This window comes from Linepithema humile, chromosome 7 (assembly GCF_040581485.1).
Source record: "Linepithema humile isolate Giens D197 chromosome 7, Lhum_UNIL_v1.0, whole genome shotgun sequence".
NCBI classification, from domain to species: Eukaryota; Metazoa; Arthropoda; class Insecta; order Hymenoptera; family Formicidae; genus Linepithema; species Linepithema humile.
Genome location: NC_090134.1, coordinates 14,808,125 through 14,829,275, shown reverse-complemented (window position 1 = coordinate 14,829,275; position 21,151 = coordinate 14,808,125). Strand labels below are relative to the sequence as shown.

The window sequence follows — 21,151 nt, the reverse complement described above, 5'->3', positions numbered from 1 at the left end:
TTAGTCGACTCCAGACGTTTAGAGTAAAAGATAAAAAAAACTGGCACCAGCTAGCCATATTCTTGGATTCCACCTATGGGAACCCTAGTTAATAGATAGGATTTTACCGAGTGATGATCGGGCAATGACCGCAGTCGCACGCTGAGAAGGCGCGACACTTGATACGGCGCACGTGTTCAATAAGTCTGGGAAACCGAGATGCATTAGTCATACTCTCCACGCGACTCCAAGAGCACGCGACAGTCGTAAACTGTCAAATTTATTAGATCAGTGACCAAGGCCAAGTGATCAAGGCCCTGCGAACTTATACACTGATTCTCAACCCTCCAATCCGAAAGCCTGGTATCGAAGGAAGCACCTTTTTTTTTGTTAAGGCGGGAGAAATTCTTTATGGATACCCGCGGGTCTCGAGGGAGAGTCCGCGGGTTATGTGGGAGTCCCCAGGGAAGAGGTATACCCACTAAAACTCCCGCCTGTGACCTTCCTGACCATATAGAGGGGAGGTGGGGAATCGCCTTAGGCATGCTTCCCACCCCCCTCTGGTCCGGCCGTATGCCGGCCTCTTCCTGGCCGGGGGATGGGGCTGTATAGTGCCCCACCCCAGTGGTCCTGCCTAGTTGGGGTAGCTCGGGTCACTACGACCTTCCCCGCCCTTCCTGGTGTTTGGGGGGCTGGGGATAGTCAAGGGGCCCTCGCCCTTGACTAGCCCTGCAGGGAGAGATAAAAAGATAGTCCTCCCTGTTCTGATTTGTAACGGGGGAGGGAGTATATCTCCCTTCCCCCAGGGGCCCTCCTGAGTTTGGGAAAAATATTTTATCTGTTGTCCAGGGGGACCCCCACTTCTTACGCCTTTAGGTGGGCTGAACGGCGGCGGGGGATTAGTCTCCTCCACCTAGCCGGCGGGGGAGGAGCCCCACCGCCGCTATTGTCTTCCCCTTGTGAGGGGGCAGGGGGTGGAGGAGCCTCCTTCACTTCCTCTCTTCTAACTCGTTCCGCCTCTTCCTTCCGCAACATGACTTGGTTGCAGAAGGAGGAGACGGCCTCCATTTATCCTCGTCTCCCAACATTGAGCGAATCAATCCGTGCCCACCACTTCGGTCAGGGCTCGACGCTCTCCGTCTCATGCTTTGCACACCTGGAGGGTGTGTTGCGCCGAGTCCCGACCGGCCGCACAGTGGTGGCACTCCGTCGTGGGCTCTCTTCCAATTCGACACAGGTACTCCCCGAAACAGCCGTGTCCCGTGAGCACCTGCGTCAAATGGAACGACGTACCTCGTCTCCTCCTGTCCATCCATTCGGGTAGGCAGGGCTGGATGGCTTGGGTGGTCCATCGGCTCGTCGCAGAGTCAGCAATGGAGGCTTGCTATGCCTCCACCGCCCTGCGACGGGCTTGCCGTCTTAGTTTTTCCACGGCCTCAGGTGTTAGGCGGGCCCCAGCGCGGTTTGGGTCCCTCGTACTCCGATAAACCTCGGCGTACGAGTTCGCCAATAAGTCCGCTGGAGGGAGGCCCGCGAGGGCCGTGGCCGCCACGTACGATACCGTGCAGTAGGCCCGGACGATTCTGATGGCCAGCCGACGCTGCTGTTGATGAAGCAGCTGTTTGATTCGTCGGCTGGCTGATGCCGCCCTTGCCCAGACCAGTGCCCCATATAGGGACACCGACTGCACGGCATTGGCGTATAAGCGCCTGACTTTGGCGCAAGGACCACTCACGTTGGACAGGAGGCGGCCTAACGCGTCCGCCATTCTGTCCGCTCTGGGAATTGTACGCACAAAGTGCTCTCCTAATCCCCAGAGCCTATCCAGGGTGAGGCCCAGATACTTGATATAGGGCCATCGGGGGAAGCACCTCTATAGACCACCTATCATTCCATCGTATGGTCTAAAGACTACGTCCACCCAGATCTTAAGACACTGAGATGCACTCCACCTTTTTTTTTTTTAAGGTGGAGAAATTCTTTATGGATACTCGTGATCCTCGGCGGAAGGACCACGGATTATGTGGGACTCACCTGGGAAAGAAATTCCCAGGCATACCCACTAAAACTCCATCGGTGACTTATGCTGGCCTTAATGGAAGGGTCCGGGGAACTGCCAGTGGCATTACTTCCCTCCCGGTCCGTCGCCGCTGTGATCCATCCCGCCCGGGCGGATGAACTGCCCGGGCTGCCCTGATTGGGCATTAATCATTTGTTGTGAAGAAGCAGGGTCACCTCTGCTCCCCCACGCCCTCCCGATGGTAGTGGGGGCGGGATTGATGCGTGGACCCCCGTCCACGCACCAACCCCCCTCCGGACTAAGGGTGGAGCCGGCGGAACTCATCTGTCTGACGCCCCACTCCTCAGTCCGGACCCTCCTTGTGTCTCCCCCAAATGACCGTTTTGGGCAGGCATGTTTAATTATGCTCACTCCCGATCAATGGAGGAGTACTCTTAGGCTTCCCTTTTATGGGGGGGGGAAGCTTTGAGGACGCGGGAAGAGGAGGAAACTCCTCTCTCCTCTCTGGTTTGGCCCCCGATGGGGAGGAATAGGACGAGTTAATCTCGTCCATGTCCTCTCCGAGGCCACGCTGGAGGCCATCCAGGAGGAACCTACTCGCCTCCCCCAGTGATGGGAAAGGTTTAACTGGCTTTGGGGGCGATCTCGGAGCCGGAGACTGCTTTGCCAGTCTAATCTCCGACATGAGCTCCCAATATGGAAACGCCCGAACCACCCCTTCGGCCACCTCTCTTAATACTCCAGTCCCTACTACATGTTCAGGACCAGAATAATCTACCTCCATCCGGAGGCCGTCCTTTTTCTGTTCACCGTGACGCCCGAGCGAGATATGGTCAGGACCAGTTCCCCGGTCCAGCCACTCACGCCGTATCCGATGGGTTACCTTTTCGCAGCCCGGTGGGAGCAGCATTTCTTTCTCCTTCATCCCCGCTGCTCACCGGCACTCGTTCCTCCACTGGAGGAAAACCTTAGAGGGGCGACCATCCCCCCCGTGTCCGTCTCCCGGCAAAGGGACTCCCTCGGCGGAAGAGGCAATGCTGGTGGCGGTATTATCCGCCCCCTTTGCTCCCGTCCCTTCGTTATTGACGAGGGAAAGACGCATATTCTCCCTTTCCTTCCCTCTCCTTCCTTTAGGTACTGTGCCTTTTCTTCCCACCTCTCCAATCGAAGAGGCTCGGAGGGGGAGGGGGAAACCGGTGCCCCTATTCTCCTCTTTTTCCTTTTTGGAAGAGGGGGAAGGATCCCTCATCTGTACGATGGGGATGGTCTCCACCCCTCTCTTCTTCAGTTCCGCCACCAGAATTTGGGAGGGCTTCGTGCTCCCCCCCCCTCCTCGGCGGTGCGGAGGAGGACCCCTCAGACCCCCGCCCCCTCTCCTCTCATCACTCCTTCCCTTCCACTCAGGCTGGTTGGCGTACTCGCCGCCGCCGCCCCCTTCTTTCCGCGGCCACCAATACTCGCCCCCCCCCCTATTCGTGGGGCGAGTGCTGGCCGATTTACTGGCCTCCTATTCTTTCCTCTTCAAACTGGGAGTGGGAGGAGGGCTTTGGATAGTCCTGTTCACTCCACCTTTCCTCTTCTTTTTAGAAAGGGACGCTAACGCCCCCTCCATCTTCATGGACAGAGGGCTCGGGGAAATCGCCCCCTCCTCCTCCGTCTCCATCACCCGATGGTCAGGGGAGAAGGGGGATACATCTCCCTCACCTCTCTCTCTCTCCCTCGTGGGTGCTCTTTCGTTCATCTTCATTGGTGGAGGGGCCAGGGGGGGGGGGATCAACCCTTTCCTCTATTCCTGCAGGAAAGAGTTTTGCAGAGGGAACTGATCTTCCCCTCTTCTTCCTTTCCGTCTCCTTTGAGGGACGACGGGGCAGGTGCGGCCACCCATCCGGTGGGCCGCATTCTTGCCTGCCTCCTTACAGGCTGGACAGCTCGCCCTCCTCTGAGAGCATGTCTTCGCCTGGTGGTCGGTGCCCCCACAGTGGAGGCAGTTTTTGCTGCAATCTACCTCATTGGGGCACCTCCACCTTTTGTGCTCCCGCTGGAGGCACTTAAAACAACGAAGGGGGAAAGGGGGGTTGACCACCTCTCCCGCTTTTTCAGTTTTGACGGGCGTTTGTCTGCCCGCCCTAAGGGTCTGCATCCGTGCATTACGCATGCCTGGCGCAGGCCCTTTCTCCGAGGAAGAAGGTATTCCGCCCTTTCCTCCGGGGCCCTTGCCCCCTCAATTTTCTCGCGCTTGTGCGCGACTTCCTCGGATCTCCTCCAGGAGGACGAGGATCCACAATATTTTGTGGGCCTCAGCCCACAGATCTCCATCCGCGGTAGCTCGTTTGTCCAGGACGTCCGCGTGGCACGCCCTGGATGGCCCGTCGCACGATGACGGCAGAAGGGGCACCGGGACCGGATACTCTCCTCGCCGGCCTCTGGGGTTCCGAAGCCCCTGGGGCGGTAAGTTTACCCTCTCTGTCGTCATTGTATTTCATTCGTTGTAATTTGCTAACAGAGTTGTCTTCTCTGGGTTTTTTATCGTGGTTTTCCTTCCACTAGGACGGTTGTCGACCAGAACTGACGAGCCCGTCCTGCCCAAGTTTTTTATCGGAGTGTCCTTCTCCTAATGTACTCTTGGACCCCTCGCCTTACCCCAATTCTTCCCGGGACCGAAGTCCCGATCCGAAAAGGGAGATTATTGGTTCAGGGAGCCTTGGCACCACGACAATAATATATGCCTGGTGGCACACCATCGCCAGGGGAGATGCACCCCACCTATACTAATTAATACCAACCGGGTTACGCCACCTTAAAAACCCACCCCCATCGTATATGAACCCGAAACGACGCTACTCCTTATTTGTTAGAGCCTCTTTCTTCCTACTCCCATTTCAAATGACCTAATTATCTAAATCTAACCCTATTAGCTAAAAATGACGCCATCCTCCCCCACATTAAAAATCTTTTTGTAAGACTAATTCCTATTCGATCCCCGCCTCAAAAACCTAAGATTTTCCAAATGGATCCACCCCAAGGAAAGGGTATAAAAACCCGTGTTCTGGTGGGTCCAAACACAGTTTTTACACAGTTTTTACTCAGTTTTTTATAAGAGAAAGACTCAGTTTTACACACAGTTTTTACTGCTACTTAGCAGCAAACGCAGACCTACTGTTGTTTTTCTAACAGTTTTTCGAGTAGTTCGGGCCACCAATCAGAAATTAAAACTAGTCGCGAGTAGTGTTGCCAATTGATACTTTGCCGTGACCGAGTGGTGCATCTCAAAAAGAGGGTCCATCGTTTATACAACACCATTCCGCAGCAGGGCGCCCCACGCATCTATAAAAAAAGAGATCCGTCTCTTACACAGCACCATCCCTCAGCAGGGCGTTCACTTTGAACGATCCGAACCTACTCAGCACTAATCCGAAACTACTCTGCAACGAGTAAGTTAGTTCAATTTTTTTATTCCTTTCACTCACTAGTATTTCCATTATTATTATTATTTGCTCCGTCCTCATTTGGTTTTAAATTCTTTCATAATCAGTGATAACCGAAAATTTACCGTGACCCGTCTCCAGCAATCGTCGGAGCCGTTCCCGGGTAGGCATCTCCGCATATACACTATGTTTAGCCGTTCTTCTTTCTCCGTATTTTAGATACGCGGCGGGGGTCTCTGTACGACTCGTTAGAAATAGGCGAAACCGATCACTCGTTAATTCCCGTACGACAATACACGCACACACGCAAACCGATCCACCACCTGCGTTACAACCAATTTCTCAGGAACCTCCTCAACCTTTCCCAGTGTTCGATCTTTGACCACCTCCTACTCCCAGGTCTGTCTCTCCGATCCTTGAAGAGCTCCTGGAATACAGATCCCCTTTACTTGTCTATTTTCATCCTCCTGCAGTAGAAGCTCTACCGGAGGAGTTCCCAAATAACGAAATTCATTTGATAACATATCCGTCAACTCTGAAGCCACCGTTGAATATATCGAGCCTCCTCCCTATCTTCCTCACCTTGTATTCACAGGGTTTGATTTCCTAAATTTAGTCCTCTCTTCTGAGGAATGACGCTCTCACACACACTATTGTAGAAAAAACAAAAACTAAACACACATATGTATATACTACACACGATTAAGAGTTAAGTTTTGTATCAAAATTAAATATCCGATTTAATTAAAATGTTAAATCATTAGCAAATTAAAATTTTGTTTTTATTCATTTAATCACACCCTCTTCGTTCGTCACCCCCTCACCCCTTCCCTCTTAAATTGTGCACGAAGGTTCCGTCCCGGGTAAAAGGGATTCAATTCCTTGACCCAAAAAGGGAACCAGCGAGCGGTTGACTTGTCGACGGAGTAAAAACGACTCTTCCAGTCGCTGACCCGTTGCTAATCCTAAACGTACCGCTCGACTCGGTCAGACCCGCTTGTATTGATCGCCGAGCCCAACAAACAAAAACTTCTATCAGAACGTAACAATAAAAATGTAAGAATTGATGGCTAATCTAAATGTTACTTAATGAGTTTATAAAATGATAAATAAATTAAAAAATAATTTGTACTCATATCAGTGCTATAAAGTATCTACTAATTTATTATATCAATATATATGGGCGTAAAGCCTTTAGGATGTATTCGAACTGGTGAGAAGTGAGATAGAGTCAATTGTGTAGAAATGTGTTTATTTCTTTGTCAGAGAAGTATGTATGTACAGTTGTGTGTTTGGAACTTGAGTGCGCCAGTGGCGCATTTGCGGCAAAGTGTAAGGCCGCGAGTTTAGAATACTAGTTGACGGGCGCGGTAAGATATTACCGGCCGCGTCTGCGTGATTTGAATTGGGTCCTAAAAAGGACGATTCTTGCGAGGATGCATGTTGCATCCCTTTCCCATGTGTCGGAAGTATTCCGTGCGGGAAGTGATCCTCTGCATGGTAGTTGTTCTGTGAGTAAGCCCTAGGCGGCGAGGTTTACGTTGCGATGGAGTATGTCTCCGGTGTGCCATGCGCTGCGACCGTCCGGCTCTCGGTGGTGCAAGTAGGTCTGCGAGCCGAAGAGAGAGAGGCCTTCGCAATCGGACGTCCCCTGGTACGTGAGTGTCTCGTGGGGTCTGAGTCAACCGGGCACAGAACTCTAGGGGAATTGTTTTCCACCGTAGAATCTGTGATGGCGACGGCAATGCTGGTGCGTCAGCTGACCGTAGATGCACATCCCTCCGTGAGGTGTGCGGTCGGAGCTGGGACTCAGTCTTTCGCTTCCGTGCCTTTTCAGGCACTGTGAAAAAAACGGCGAGACAATTAGCCTCTGGTTACGCTCTGCTATTGCAGAGTTATTACTCAGCTCAAGGGCCCTAGTAGAGAGCTCGCCTTGAAGCGAGTGAGTGAGGAAAAGCTTGCTCAAAGCTCTTTTATACAGTGTTGATCGATTTTCGATCGCGAGAGAGCCTTACACCGCCTGCGCAACCTGGTGGTGTATCTGCAGGCTTATAACTCGGCAGAGGCCTTGCGGCGCGTAGCGGCGCCGCGGCGTACTAGGCCGCTTCAGTGCAGCGGTGTGGCGGTGAACCGCCACAATATATAATATATTTAATAATATATAATATTTTTTGGTCGAAAATATTATTTAATAATTTAATCGATTACTGTTAGAAACTAATGTGTAAAAACGGAAAAAAAGTTGTAAGAAGCAATTTTCAAATACGATACCTTCAATATTCTAGCGACTCGCCCTACTTGGCATTTACCTCTATCAACTGAAAAAAGAAAGATTTATGAATAATTAATTAGCGTGGAAGACCACTATTAGTAATAACTAATAGTGGTCTTCCACGCTACCCATGAGGTGCCACTAATAGCGCGCTAGATTTTTTTAAAGTGGATCTTCGCCTGTAGCCCTATTATACCACATTTTATTATATTTTATGTTTACAAAAGAGAGATATATAAGATAGATGTAAGGATGAAAAAAAGTCTTATGAACGTGACTCCGAAAATGCTTCCTTTCCAAGTTATAAACGCTTCTTAATAAAATTTCTGTTAACGTAGAACACATGTTAAAAATAATTCCTGTATCGAAATCCTGTAAAAGTATTGTCCAAACATTTCAAAGCATAAAAATTTTGAAAATTGCAAAATTAATTTTTTTTAAACATAGGCTTATAAAGAATGACGAGACGGAACTTTTTTCTATTGCAGTTTTTTGTTTAATGCTTATTTTCAATAATAAAATAAAAAACTAAAAAATTTTTATCCCCAAATTCAATAAGATTTTAAGATATAAATCGTCAAATTTTGTTGAAATTGTTTGAAATTTGGTATACGCATGCAGTATAGTCTAGCGATGCTTACAAAACAATAAAGAAACTAAAAATTGCCTATTGTTTAATAATAATTAATTGCAAATTGAAGCCAGTCGGTACCACGTTTTTTTAGTTTCGCCGACAAAAAGTATCGAGGGAACTTGAAATTTGAAACAACCTCCAGTGAGACAAGGGGAGCTCCTGAGAACCGCCCACAGTTCATCCAAAGCGTCCCCCCCCCCCCCGTTTTCTGTGGCTTCTTCAATTCAACCGGTCTGCCGATCGGTATCGTGTTGATAAGTCAATGTTTTCGGAAAGGACTGATTAGGCTGGTCGGGCCATACTCCGGCCCTTTCGGGTGCAGCATCCTCGGAGTTCTCGACGCCGTCTGCAGTCGGGCGAGATTTGCTGCTGCGTTACGTTGCTGTTGGCGGCTGAAAGCAATGCGGAGTTAGACTTTATGCTTTGTTCCTTATGTTTGTTCCTCATTACTGGAAGGTTTCTGGAAATTTTCAGATCAATTCATTGAAAATTTGCGAAAATATGCATTTTATAAGAAAACATGCAACGCCGCCAATGATAGCTCCGTGAGCGCTGGGCACCATCAGGCAGCGTATTCACCGTTCGGCTTTCCAGGATTCGATTTTATAATGATTTTTTAAAACTTTAACTATTGTTATTTGTTAAATTACTATCGTCCTAAAGACCGCGTCTCTGGAGTGTATGTGAAATCATTATAAAATCGAGTGGAAAGCCGAACGTTACAAACACAAACTTTTATATACTGAATATTATTGACAGATGTCAAAACTATAAAAAAAATGTATAAATACCTTGTTCAGCCATTACAGTTCAAAAACTACACTTGGCTCTTATGGGAAGGCGCTCTCCAGTATGTTATATAGCTCAATGGTCTAACCGCATTTTGAGCAGCACGGCGCTTTCCAGTTTGTATAGAGTTCACTGCATTTGTTGTGCCCCTTTTTGAGTATACGGGATCGGGATCGGCCGTTAAAGACTTAGGCCGGGGATCCGGAATTTAAAATAACTCTTCTTTGTTTTTAATAAAAAACTGTAAACTTATAGAAAATGCCGATAGTTATGATCTTTCCGTCAAAGGTTTCCGCTAACGTATTTCCGACTCGCGTACGATATTAGTTTTTATTTTTGATCCGTTCCGACAAACAAGGCGTCAGCGCGATACGCATGTAGTCAATCTTTTTATCTAATGCCGACTTACCTTTCATCTTCCGACAATTTGGAGTATATAAGGAGATAGCCCGTTTCATAAGGAGTCAGTCAGTCAGTCAGTCTTACACCGTTAAATTAAGTCGCGACAGTAGGCTATCCGATTTTTATGTATTTATTTTAATAAAGAGTGTTCCTAAAACGTAATTGCCGCCCGCCATCCTTACAAAATTCAGAAGTGGGATTTCCCGTGCCAAGTTTGGCGATTATGACCGCGCGATTGTGACTGTGCGTTTATGTTACGAATTTATGTTATGCTTATGTTATGTTGGGGTATACGGGCCTTTACGTTTTTATGAAAACCTTACGAACGTGACCGTATTTGAAACAGTAGACACTCGATTACGAACTTACGGTAGTGAATAAATTTCCAATCAGTTAAGAAGAAGACAACGTGTCAAAGTGAGCACGCTTACGGCATTAGAGCTGAAAGAGAAATTAAAGGAAAGAAATCTGCCAACTTCCGGAACGAAGAATGAGCTACTAAAACGATTATTAGAAGCGGGTGTTCCGCTAGAAGAGCTTCGTGCGACAAGACACCCCGCAAACGAGATGCATGATTCGCAATCTGACGAGTCTCACCAGGGGACGGCGAGCATTCAATCCGTGTCTGTCCGTGAGATTGAACTTTTGCGGAAGGAGAGAGACTTAGCCATGCGCGAGGTTGAATTATTAAGGAGAGAGGTAGATCTCTTACGAATGACGCCCAGAGCAGAAGAAAGCACGCCTGTTCGATATATCGACCAGCCCCGTCCGCAAGGTAAAGTCCAATGTAAAAAAATTTGGCGCGAAGATTTGAGAGTATTTTCCTACGTAATTTGATGCGCTGAATACTGCCCAAAGTGTCACGAGGAAGCTGCTGAATAATCGTACATCATTTTCAAGCCCTTTTGCTCACTTTTACTCGTCCATTCCTCAAATAATGACTTTTTCAAAAACCTCTAAATATGAAGGTGGACAATGGCTTCCTAAAATAGTTTTTCAAAAAACTTATATAAAAATTACATAAAAAATTATATAGTAGCTCCATATTCTATGAAAGAAATACTCTGACTTTCGCTCTTAGCGTGACCCAGGATTAACAACGTGGATGTGGCGAAAATGTGATCCCTTTGGGGTGCTTGATTTTCGTGAGTCCCCTTGCCTCTCACGTTGGGGTGCTTGATTTTTGTGAGTCCCCTTGCCTCTCACGTTGGAGTGCTTGATTTTCGTGAGTCCCCTTGCCTCTCACGTTGGGGTGCTTGATTTTTGTGAGTCCCCTTGCCTCTCACGTTGGGGTGCTTGATTTTCGTGAGTCCCCTTGCCTTTCACGTTGGGGTGCTTGATTTTCGTGAGTCCCCTTGCCTCTCACCTCAGAATACTTGACTTCATGGTAATGTCGCTTGTGTGTGGTACTCTTCAAAGCATGGTGCTGCGCATAGAGGAATATCACAACTGGAGCATATGTACATCGTTCGACGTGTAATCTTACGCAAAGAGCACAAGTGACACTTTCGACTTGTACCATGCCTCGGGAAATGACGACCAACTAATCGAGTAGGAGGACTATCTTTTTTTCGTATTCAGCGCATTAAAAAAGATAGGTATGCCAACTTTCAGGCCAAAATAGCAAAAAAAAATTGACCTTGAAATAGCGATTTCGAAATATGCTAATTGTACGATTTTACCGATGATAGCTAAACTAGCGGACGAACGAAATGTCCAATGGCCCAATGTCCTCCAGGACGTAGAATTTGCGTGCAATAATACTGTGTCAAAAGCGACTAACGAATGTCCGAGTATGTTACTTTTTGGTGTACAGTAGCGTGGAAAAGCGATAGACGAATTGCAAGATGCGTTCGAAGTGAAAGAACAACTGGAGATACCTCGTAACTTACCTGAATTACGCGAGCAAGCTAATAAACGAATACAATGTAACCAAAATGCGAATAAGCGTATTTATGACCGTAGACATAAGACTGTAAAAAAATACGAATTAGGCGATAAGATTATGATAAGAAATTTTGATACTACTCCAGGTGCTTCGCAGAAAATGATACCACGTTTCAAAGGGCCGTATCAAATTGATCGCATACTTAGAAATAATCGATACGTTGTGAAGGATATTGAAGGATTTGAGCTCTCACAAACCCTATACCGTGGTACATGGGAAGCGGCGAATATGCGACCCTGGATACCAGGCTAGAATGTAGTGTTACCGTTAAGTTTATTGTTTAATTATAAGCCTAACTGTCTAATTATGTGTTTATTATGTTTTAGGTTTCTTTTGTTTTTTATGAGTTTAATTATGCGTTAGCGTCATACTATTTATGTTTTCAGTTTTTATTTTTGCGCTACGGTTAATCGGGGCGATTAACGGTCAGGCTGGCCGAATTGTAAGCCTATAGAAAATGCCGATAGTTATGATCTTTCCGTCAAAGGCTTCCGCTAACGTATTTCCGACTCGCGTACAATATTATTTTTTATTTTTGATCCGTTCCGACAAACAAGGCGTCAGCGCGATACGCATGTAGTCGATCTTTTTATCTAATGCCGACTTATCTTTCATCTTCCGACAATTTGGAGTATATAAGGAGATAGCCCGTTTCATAAGGAGTCAGTCAGTCAGTCAGTCTTACGCCGTTAAATTAAGTCGCGACAGTAGGCTATCCGATTTTTATGTATTTATTTTAATAAAGAGTGTTCCTAAAACGTAATTGCCGCCCGCCATCCTTACAAAACAAACCATATATTTCCATATATTTATTGGTTTCTTGATTTTACAAGTGCCCCTTTTAACAAATCAACTTAATCCCGTTTCAGGAATCCTTATTTTAATATTTTGTTATAGCTATTAAATTCGTATTGGAATCTACGTACTTTAAATTTCAAGACAAAGTATTTAAACAAACCTTTGGTAGCCCTATGGGTTCTCCTTTGTCCCCCATTATCGCAAATATTACTCTTACGGATATAGAAGAAAGGGCTCTCAAAATCTTGGTTTCGAAACCTCTTTTCTTTTACAGATATGTTGATGACATAATTTTGGCGGCTCATAACAACGTTATCAATGAAATAATAGAAATTTTCAATTCGTTTCATGACAGAATTAAATTTACATGTGAACGAGCTAACAAGGGACATTTGAGTTTTTTGGACGTAGAATTAATTGTAGAAGGTGATAACATTATTATCAAATGGTACCATAAACAGACTTTCTCGGGGAGGTACCTAAATTTTCTCTCTCAACACCACATATCACATAAGAGAGGAATTATCTTTGAAATGGTTGATAGAAGTATAAGACTTTCTCATCCACGCTTTCTTCAAGAAGATCTTAATAACATTATTAATATCCTACGGAATAATAATTACCCTCTTCCATTAATTTTTTATAATATAGAAGAAATATTAAAATATTATTCTTTTGGCAACAAAAGAATACAAGGTGGAGAGAGTGGAGTGTCAGAGGATCGTAGAAATAAGTTTTTTACTATTCCATATGTTAGAGGCATATCTGAGAAATTTAGGTCCATGACTAAGAAACATGGTTTTAGAATGTCTTATGCTAGGGAATGTGATATGAGATACTTCATAAAGAGACACAAGGATATTTTAGAAAAATTTTTACATTGTGGTGTAGTATACAAGATTTCTTGTGTGGATTGTGAGGCAATTTACATAGGTCAAACAAAGAGAAGGTTGGAAACTAGGATTAAAGAGCATAAAAATGACATTAAAAAAAGCACTTCTCCTTCAGTTATTTCTCAACATCGGTTAGAATTTAATCACCAAATAAATTGGGAAGGAGTTAGCATTGTAGATAATGAAAAATCATATGTGAGAAGACTAACTTCTGAAATGATAAACATAAAAAGACAGTTACACGGTCTAAACAAACAAAGTGACACTGATTTGCTCTCTGATTCTTATATTCCTATTCTCAACTTATTGCCTACTCTATAGAGTTAGAAAAATAATATTTTTCGCCTTGCTGGCTAACATATCTGTAAAAGAAAAAAGGTTTCGAAACCAAGATTTTGAGAGCCCTTTCTTCTATATCCGTAAGAGTAATATTTGCGATAATGGGGGACAAAGGAGAACCCATAGGGCTACCAAAGGTTTGTTTATATACTTTGTTTTGAAAAGTTGCCCCTTCTCCTTTGATTTCCTCTCCCTTATTTCCTATAGAATTACATGCCTTTGGATCTTCAATTTTAAAATGTAACATCAACTCACAGTTGAGAACATGGTGACTTGAGATTAACACCACAACTGCAATTTCTCACAATCACATAAGTGATCACCAGTATAGATCTTAATAATGGTGAATTGAATCTACATAGTTTTAAATACAGGTATGCGACATAAAAGATTAATTATTTATTAAAAAAATTTTTTTTTTTTTTAAGCAAATTATTATCTTGACCTCAATTTTATATATAAAATTACTAAGATGTATAAATATTTAGATTAAAAGGAACACTGAAGATGGTTGAATGATCAGCCGAAACGTTTGTTCTAACATTGGTGCAATAAAAAATATATATCAAGAAATACGATCTACTTGGGCTTGAGCTCCTCCTACCACTATATCTATTTGAAAGTTACAAGCCTAGACTTCAAGTTTATTATCCTTATTTTAGCTTAGTTTCTCGGAACCTCATGTTACACGTATTCTTTAGCGATTTATTACGATCCGCGATCTTCTTAATTTGTTGTCCTAACAGACATTCGTCTGTTCCGCTTGATATTCGACAAAAAAATAGAAAAATTTTTTAGCAATTTAAAAAAAAAAGAAGTCAATTAAAAATTTTTTAATTATATTTTGAATGTTTGCATAAAGGACCCCGCACAAACCTTATGGAAAATGTTTCTGTGGATTTGGCTAAAACTTTGGAAATTTGTAGTTTACGTGATCCTGATAAAAAGTTCTCATTGCCCCAACTTGATTCATTGAGCCGTTTGAGCTCTAGGGACCGTTGAAAGTAGGAAATAGGCAACTGCCACCGCCACCGTGTAAGAAATCACCTGATATTGGCTGCGTTCAGCAGAAAAAGCAGCTTAGTAAGCACTTTCCGCTGTGCTGTCAACAGCGTACGACTTCTGATAAACGCACTTTTTTTATATGCGCTGGCGCAAATGTATGTTTTGTGGCGTGACTTATAACCCTAACCTATTTATGTGAGAAAAATAAGTATAGTATTAAAATATTATTATATCTGCATGTTTATATGAAACTATATTGCAGTAAAATAATTAAAATTAGAGGGAAAAATATATGTTATCTTTACTTCATAATAAAATTATAGAATGATGAGTAATATATTTGTATAATTAAAATATTACAATTTTATTGGTTCGAATTATTAAAATAAATCATTAAAAATAAGCTACAGAGCCAGAGCTAGATTATCATGCTCAATTTATTAATTATTATTCAGTTAATTAATATACGTTTCGACCATTGGATGTGGTCATCTTCAGTACATATTATTAACATTTAACATACAATTAACATTTTCTTAAAAAATACAGTTGTTAAAATAACATTATTAAGCGCAGTCTTCTAGGAACATAAAACAGTAAAACATCAATTAAAATTGTTACATTTTAAAATTCTTTTTTAACCGATCGTTGAAAGTCGTTACTTCAATGTCATACTCGATATCAAAATAGTAAACCTCCAGATTACAAGGAAGGAGTAAGATGTCCATATTTTACAAATATATTATTTTTTGTTGTGTCGTCAAAACTGAAATTTTGTAATAGATTACCATGTACTGAAGATGACCACATCCAATGGTCGAAACGTATATTAATTAACTAAATAATAATTAATAAATTGAGCATGATAATCTAGCTCTGGCTTTGTAGCTTATTTTTAATGATTTATTTTAATATATTTGTTTTATAGCAAATCCTAGTAGAGATTACTTAACATTCTGTAAGGAGTGGAAAACACGCAATTTGTTCAAGCAAACTAAGAATTTTTTCTTTAAGATACAAATGTATAAAAAGTATCAGCTACTTTGAAACTTTTCACTTTTTGAATAAACTGAAAATTTCCAACATTACGCTTAATCGGCATACTTTTACTATGCTAGAAAAAATGGCGACCGCTGAGTAAACATGTTAGAAAAGCGTAGTGATGGATGGCGTTCAACCGAAAATCGTGCAATAGTTGTAAAGCTGCTTTTTCTGCTGAACGCAACCAATGCCTCCCTCTCCTACCCTTTCCCCTTTACTCCTCCGCGCGTTTGCATGCGGCGGTAGGCTGAACGGATACGCGCTTATTCGGCGATATTTAGTAATTAATAACTCGTTAACTGTTGCGAAAATTGCAAAATGATACAGGACTTTCGACTCAGTTTAGTCCGCTCTACTCAGACACGAGCGCTTTGTCAAAATTTTGAGACACCCTGTATATTTTATTACTATTTTATTAATTAAAAATTGGTTGTGGTTCTCTGGACCCACAACAAAGGAGGATGTTAAATATAGGTCGATTTTGGCCAATGGTGTGGAACCAAAATTACAAATAGTTTCTTATAGATTTCATACCGTAGAATCACGTGGTAAAGTTTGTTTTCCTCTAGACAGCGGGCAAAGCACGGAAAAATTAAAAAAGACCATGAAAAATGCAATTTCCCGAGCTGGTTGAAGTTTGGAACATTCCTGGAGCGATTTTAAAAAAATGATTTGTCGCTCTTGTCCTTTTGCACGGAGAAAGTTCCGAGACCCTCACACGACATGCAAAAGAGACCGATCCGATACATGCGTCGAAAGACACCCTTAGCTTGGCGAGATCGTTTAAGTGATTTTGGGGGTGGTTTTTCGGGTATAAGGGTGTCTTCCGACGCATGTATCGGATCGGTCTCTTTTGTACTTTGTTTGTTAGTCTCGAACTTCCTTTCTACCAGAAATCCGTCAGCACGTTCGATCGAAAGACCTTCAAAACTGCAATCAATTACAGTTTCGCGATTTTAAAATCACCGTCGCGAGACTCCGACGGCGGGTCAAAAACTAACAATCAAACGGAAGGGACGTATGTCCGTCGGGACAACGAATCAAGAAGTTCGCGGATCATAATAAATAACTAAAGAATAAGTGTAACCTAAAGCTCCGTGAAAACTAAGCTAAGATAAAGATTCCTGAAACGGAACTTAATTAATTGTTAAAAAGAGAAACTTGTAAAAATCAAGCAACTAAGAAATATACATATAGAAACTATGTTTTATTTGAAGGATGTTTTATTTGAAGGATATAAAATTATTTTCCGGATTCCCGGCCTAATCCAACTCCTCGGCAGATTCCGAACCCGTGCCCTCATCACTAAAAGAGTTTTTTCCCGTAAAGTCTAATTCATAAAGACCATTGCATGTAGCAGTATACATATGAGCATTATCAAATTCTAGAGAATCTATTCCTTTGTTATACAATGTTATACCATGTTCCACAGTATACGTCTAAACATTTTTAAAACAATTAATAACAATTTACTAATAAAGTACAAAATACAAAAAATTTGAAAAAAAAAATACAAACTTGAATGGCAACACTCTGTCTCTGATCCCATAGAACTCCCGTATAACTCCCCGTCACAAAAGTGTACAGATTATCTGATGAGCAACACGTTAATGGGGCATAATTGAAAGAATCCCATGTACGTACAAATTCAGATGTTCTGAAATCACAGTAGCGAATATAAATAAATTGAATGGCTAAGGGCCGTTTCAACCAACGTGGTTTAAGAAATTAAACCCTAGTGACATTCAGTTATCTTAACTTAACCTGAATATTGGTTTCTACCAATTATTTAACGGCGTTTAAATATCTGTAAACCGAGTTTAAGTTAAACGGTCGATCTCGATACTTAATTGTCCCAGCAATTTTTTAAACTCTTTGATGTTCTAAATTCGGTCAAGGACATACTACATTAAACAAATTTTCTATTATTTTCCAATATTTTTCTTTGTCTTTTGAAGTTACTATGTCAGACTTCTTGTTTTCTATCACATTTTTTTATTTGAAAATTAAATCAATGAAAATACTTTTTTCTGCTGTTGAAAAATTTAACACTCGTTTACGTTTATTACTCATATTACTCATTAAAGTTAAAATATTATTTTATATGTACAAAATAACTTAAACTGGATCGTTTCCAGCAACGTGATTTAAGAACTCAATAATAGTCAATAATAGAAGTCAATTTATAGTCAATAATATCAATAGTTTATATTTTCAATTAGAGATCAGAATCATTGTTAGACTAGAAACCTAGTTCTGGAGTCTCTAATATTAGACCAATCAGCGTTCTGTCTTCAAATAATTTTAGCGTTATGAGACATATAGTATAGGTTTAGTTAATCGTTCTCGATGTAATCGTGGTAGAAACTAATCATTACCTTTCGTTTAAACTCAGGTTCAAGTTCAGGTTTAACTGAGGGTTTGCTAAACTGTCGATTAGGTAAAGTTGGTAGAAACGGCTCTAATTAGTATTAACAATAAGATTTATTACCTTAAATCTATTTTTTTAATAGAACACTGAAAACACATGAGAATAGTGTGAGGATCCTCCCATAGTAGTTGGCAACAATAATCATCACATTTTTTATCTATTACCTGATAACTAAAACCTTTACATTAGTATGTTGTATATTTTATTCCAAATATACATAAAAACCTATATTCTGTCGAGCGAGAGAAAGACCCATGGATAGGCATATATGTAATATTCTTATATTGCTAGCTCCGCTTACTTTCCATAGGCAGTGTGTGTGCCAATGAAGTGAGACAGATAGCAGACGATTTGACCGTTCTGCACATGCGCGACATCTGTAGCTTGCGCAGAGAATATATGTATTGTAGAGAATAATTGTTTTATGTTTGGCGCCAGTGTCTGTAGAGTGCGTGCGCTACTGTTGCGTGACTAACGAAAATGCGCTTCTTCTGTTCAGTTAAGACTGTAAACGATAAGAATCCTTCCGTATTGTCTTTTCACAATAAACTTTATATTAACTACAGAGAATTGATATTGTGTTTCAAGAGCCTCTGGCTATAGTACAAAAAGTAATATATAACATGTATAGGCACAACGCTTGCGCACAGATAGTCTACTCTAAAATGAGAGATGAATATCATCCGCACCGTAATGTTTTCCTAAACTCTCGAGTTCAATCAGCAATATAGGATATTACATATATGTGGATAAGACGAAAACTTGTCCGTTTCGCGCAGGTCTCCCCTCACGGGGTGCTTAGAAAGTCCCCCACTCCACATGATTGTACTGCTCGTGCAGCTTACCAATGCCAGCGGGTGGCGCAACGCTCCCCCCACCGCAATGCTTCTCCTATGCGCAGATCATAAGTCTTTCTCTCACTGAATAGAGTATTGTCCTTTGACTATTAAGATATAAACCGCTAGAGCGAGTGTTCCGATTAGGGACCGGTTGTATGCGCATGTGTGGCAATACGGCGTCAGTACAGTGTCTCATACAAGTTAAACAAGGCACCGTTACCCCCCTACATTTAAAATATTTCAAAATTTTTTTTAATTGATTGAAATTTTCTACTTCTTGGTTTTTTAGCTGCTGGCTCCGTAGATTCCATGCTTATAAATAAATAAATCTTATCTTATTTGTAGTCACCTAACCTCCTCATGTCAAAACGTTCCACCATACGGTCAACACACAACATATAACGGCACTGGATCTCCATTACCGCACATGCGCAGAGCTGCACATGCGCATACAACCGGTCCCTAATCGGAACACTGGCTAGAGCCAACTTCACATTGATAGTCAAGATCTGTGGCGACATCGTATGGCAACGGGGCCGGGAATAACTAATCCATTCTATACCCAGAAAGAACACCAGGTCGAAAAAATGTCTAATAGACATCTAATAGACGTCTATAGACGTCTATGCGTATCAAAAGTGCGTGGTGTTTAGTGCATGATATTGGCTTGAATCTTTGACAATAATTTAAATATACAGGGTGACCCATTTTAATCTATCACCCCAAATATTTCCGTTCTCTTGCATTTTACAAGAAAATGTTTCAGACAAATGTTGTATGGTTTTAAGGGGGCCATAAAATGATTTCATTGATTTGACCTTGGATAGTCGTTTAAAGGTCACACGAAGGTCACCTTCAATTTCTTAAATTAAAACCTCCATTTTTCATTACATATTCTTATAGCTTATTTTGAGAGCTTTCCAAAACACTATAATAAAGTTATTTTCCATTAAGTATTTGTCGCGTTATGAGGTTTAAAAGTTACGATACTGCTGGCATTAGCGTTATCCGAGATGTACCACGTGGAGGTTGCACGGTCAGATTTACATCTCTTGTGTGTGTGTGTGTGTGTGTGCGCGCGCGCGTATTTAAAAATAATTAAGTATTTTATTGAAGGTGTTCGAAAACACGTCCACCTTGTTGGATACATAAACGCAATCTTTTATGAAAATTGTTACGCACTCTATTAAGAACAGTTGGTGTTATGCTTCTGAACACGTTACGAATACGTTGTTGCATATTTTCAATAGTCGTCGGCTCAGTCTCGTACACTTTTTCTTTAACATATCCTCAGAGAAAAAAATCCAATGACGTCAAATCCGGAGATCTAGGAGGCTACTCCTGAGTTTGACTACCTAAACCAATCCATTGTCTTCCGAATACATTATTTAAATAGTCCCTGACGTCACGTGCTCTGTGAGCGGGCGCTCCGTCTTGCACAAACCATATTTGATTACGTGTCTGAAGATCAACATTCTCTAAAAGAATCGATAACTGATTTTGTAAAAAAAATAAATAACTTTGCGCATTAAGGTTTGTCGAAAGAAATATGGACCAATAACATAATCTCCTACTATATCAGACATTAATAACCACACATTAATAGACCATTGCCATTGTAATTCTTCATTCCGTTGCCAATGTGGATTTCCTTCAGAATAATAATGGCAGTTATGTCTGTTGACGCCTCCACTCTTACTAAATGTGGCTTCATCAGAAAAAAGCATATAACGAAAGAATAACGGATCTCGTTATTTGATTTTCAGCCCAATTACAAAATCTTATACGACGGATAAAATCCTCGTTTTTCAATGCTCTAGTCAAAGTAATATGATACGGATGTAATTTATAATTTCGCAAAATGCGATTTGCAGTTGATTGTGGTACACCATGTTAATGTTGAATTTTTCTCGTGGAAGTATGCGGATCCATATGGATAGCAGCAACAGTTACCAGCGTTTTCACTTCGTCAGCTCCAGTCTTTTGACGTTTTCTCTTTAAATCACCTCTTTCAGCTCTATGAACCACAAGTTTTATTGTCACTCGCGTTGGATGTTGTCTATCAGGAAATCTCTCAGCATATAATCTTTCCGCAGCTTTATAATTGCCTCTAGTCTCACCTATAATACGTATCATATCAACAAATTTATGTGGCGGATAGTCTGCCATATCACAGACCTTCTTAAAAAAACTTTCTACGTATTGAGAAAAATGCTATGGTATCAAGAGAAATCAATATGACCTCTAAAAATGTTTGGTCACACAAAAAGACTCGACTAGTAATTTGGAAAAATATTCTTTAAGTCAAACCACGTCTGATTTCTCTTGACCATAGC

At 42.1% G+C, this 21,151-nt stretch overlaps 1 protein-coding gene across 3 annotated transcripts in view; it reads right to left on the bottom strand.

Annotated features, from left to right (window-relative positions):
- Positions 1-4,341: 4,341 nt before the first annotated feature.
- LOC105679238 (uncharacterized) overlaps positions 4,342-21,151 on the bottom strand; it is a 48,300-nt gene continuing 31,490 nt past the window's right edge. For 2 of the 3 annotated variants that reach the window (XM_067358535.1, XM_067358537.1), the window contains exons 5-8: positions 18,037-18,147; positions 17,064-17,202; positions 9,122-16,984; positions 4,342-8,722 (exon numbers count right to left, since the gene is read on the bottom strand). In XM_067358535.1, the coding sequence (XP_067214636.1) occupies positions 16,808-16,984; positions 17,064-17,202; positions 18,037-18,147 (427 nt within the window). In that variant the 3' untranslated portion in view covers positions 4,342-8,722; positions 9,122-16,807. Of the gene's footprint in view, positions 8,791-9,121; positions 16,985-17,063; positions 17,203-18,036; positions 18,148-21,151 lie in introns of all 3 variants that reach the window. The other variant, XM_067358536.1, reaches the window with a different exon arrangement.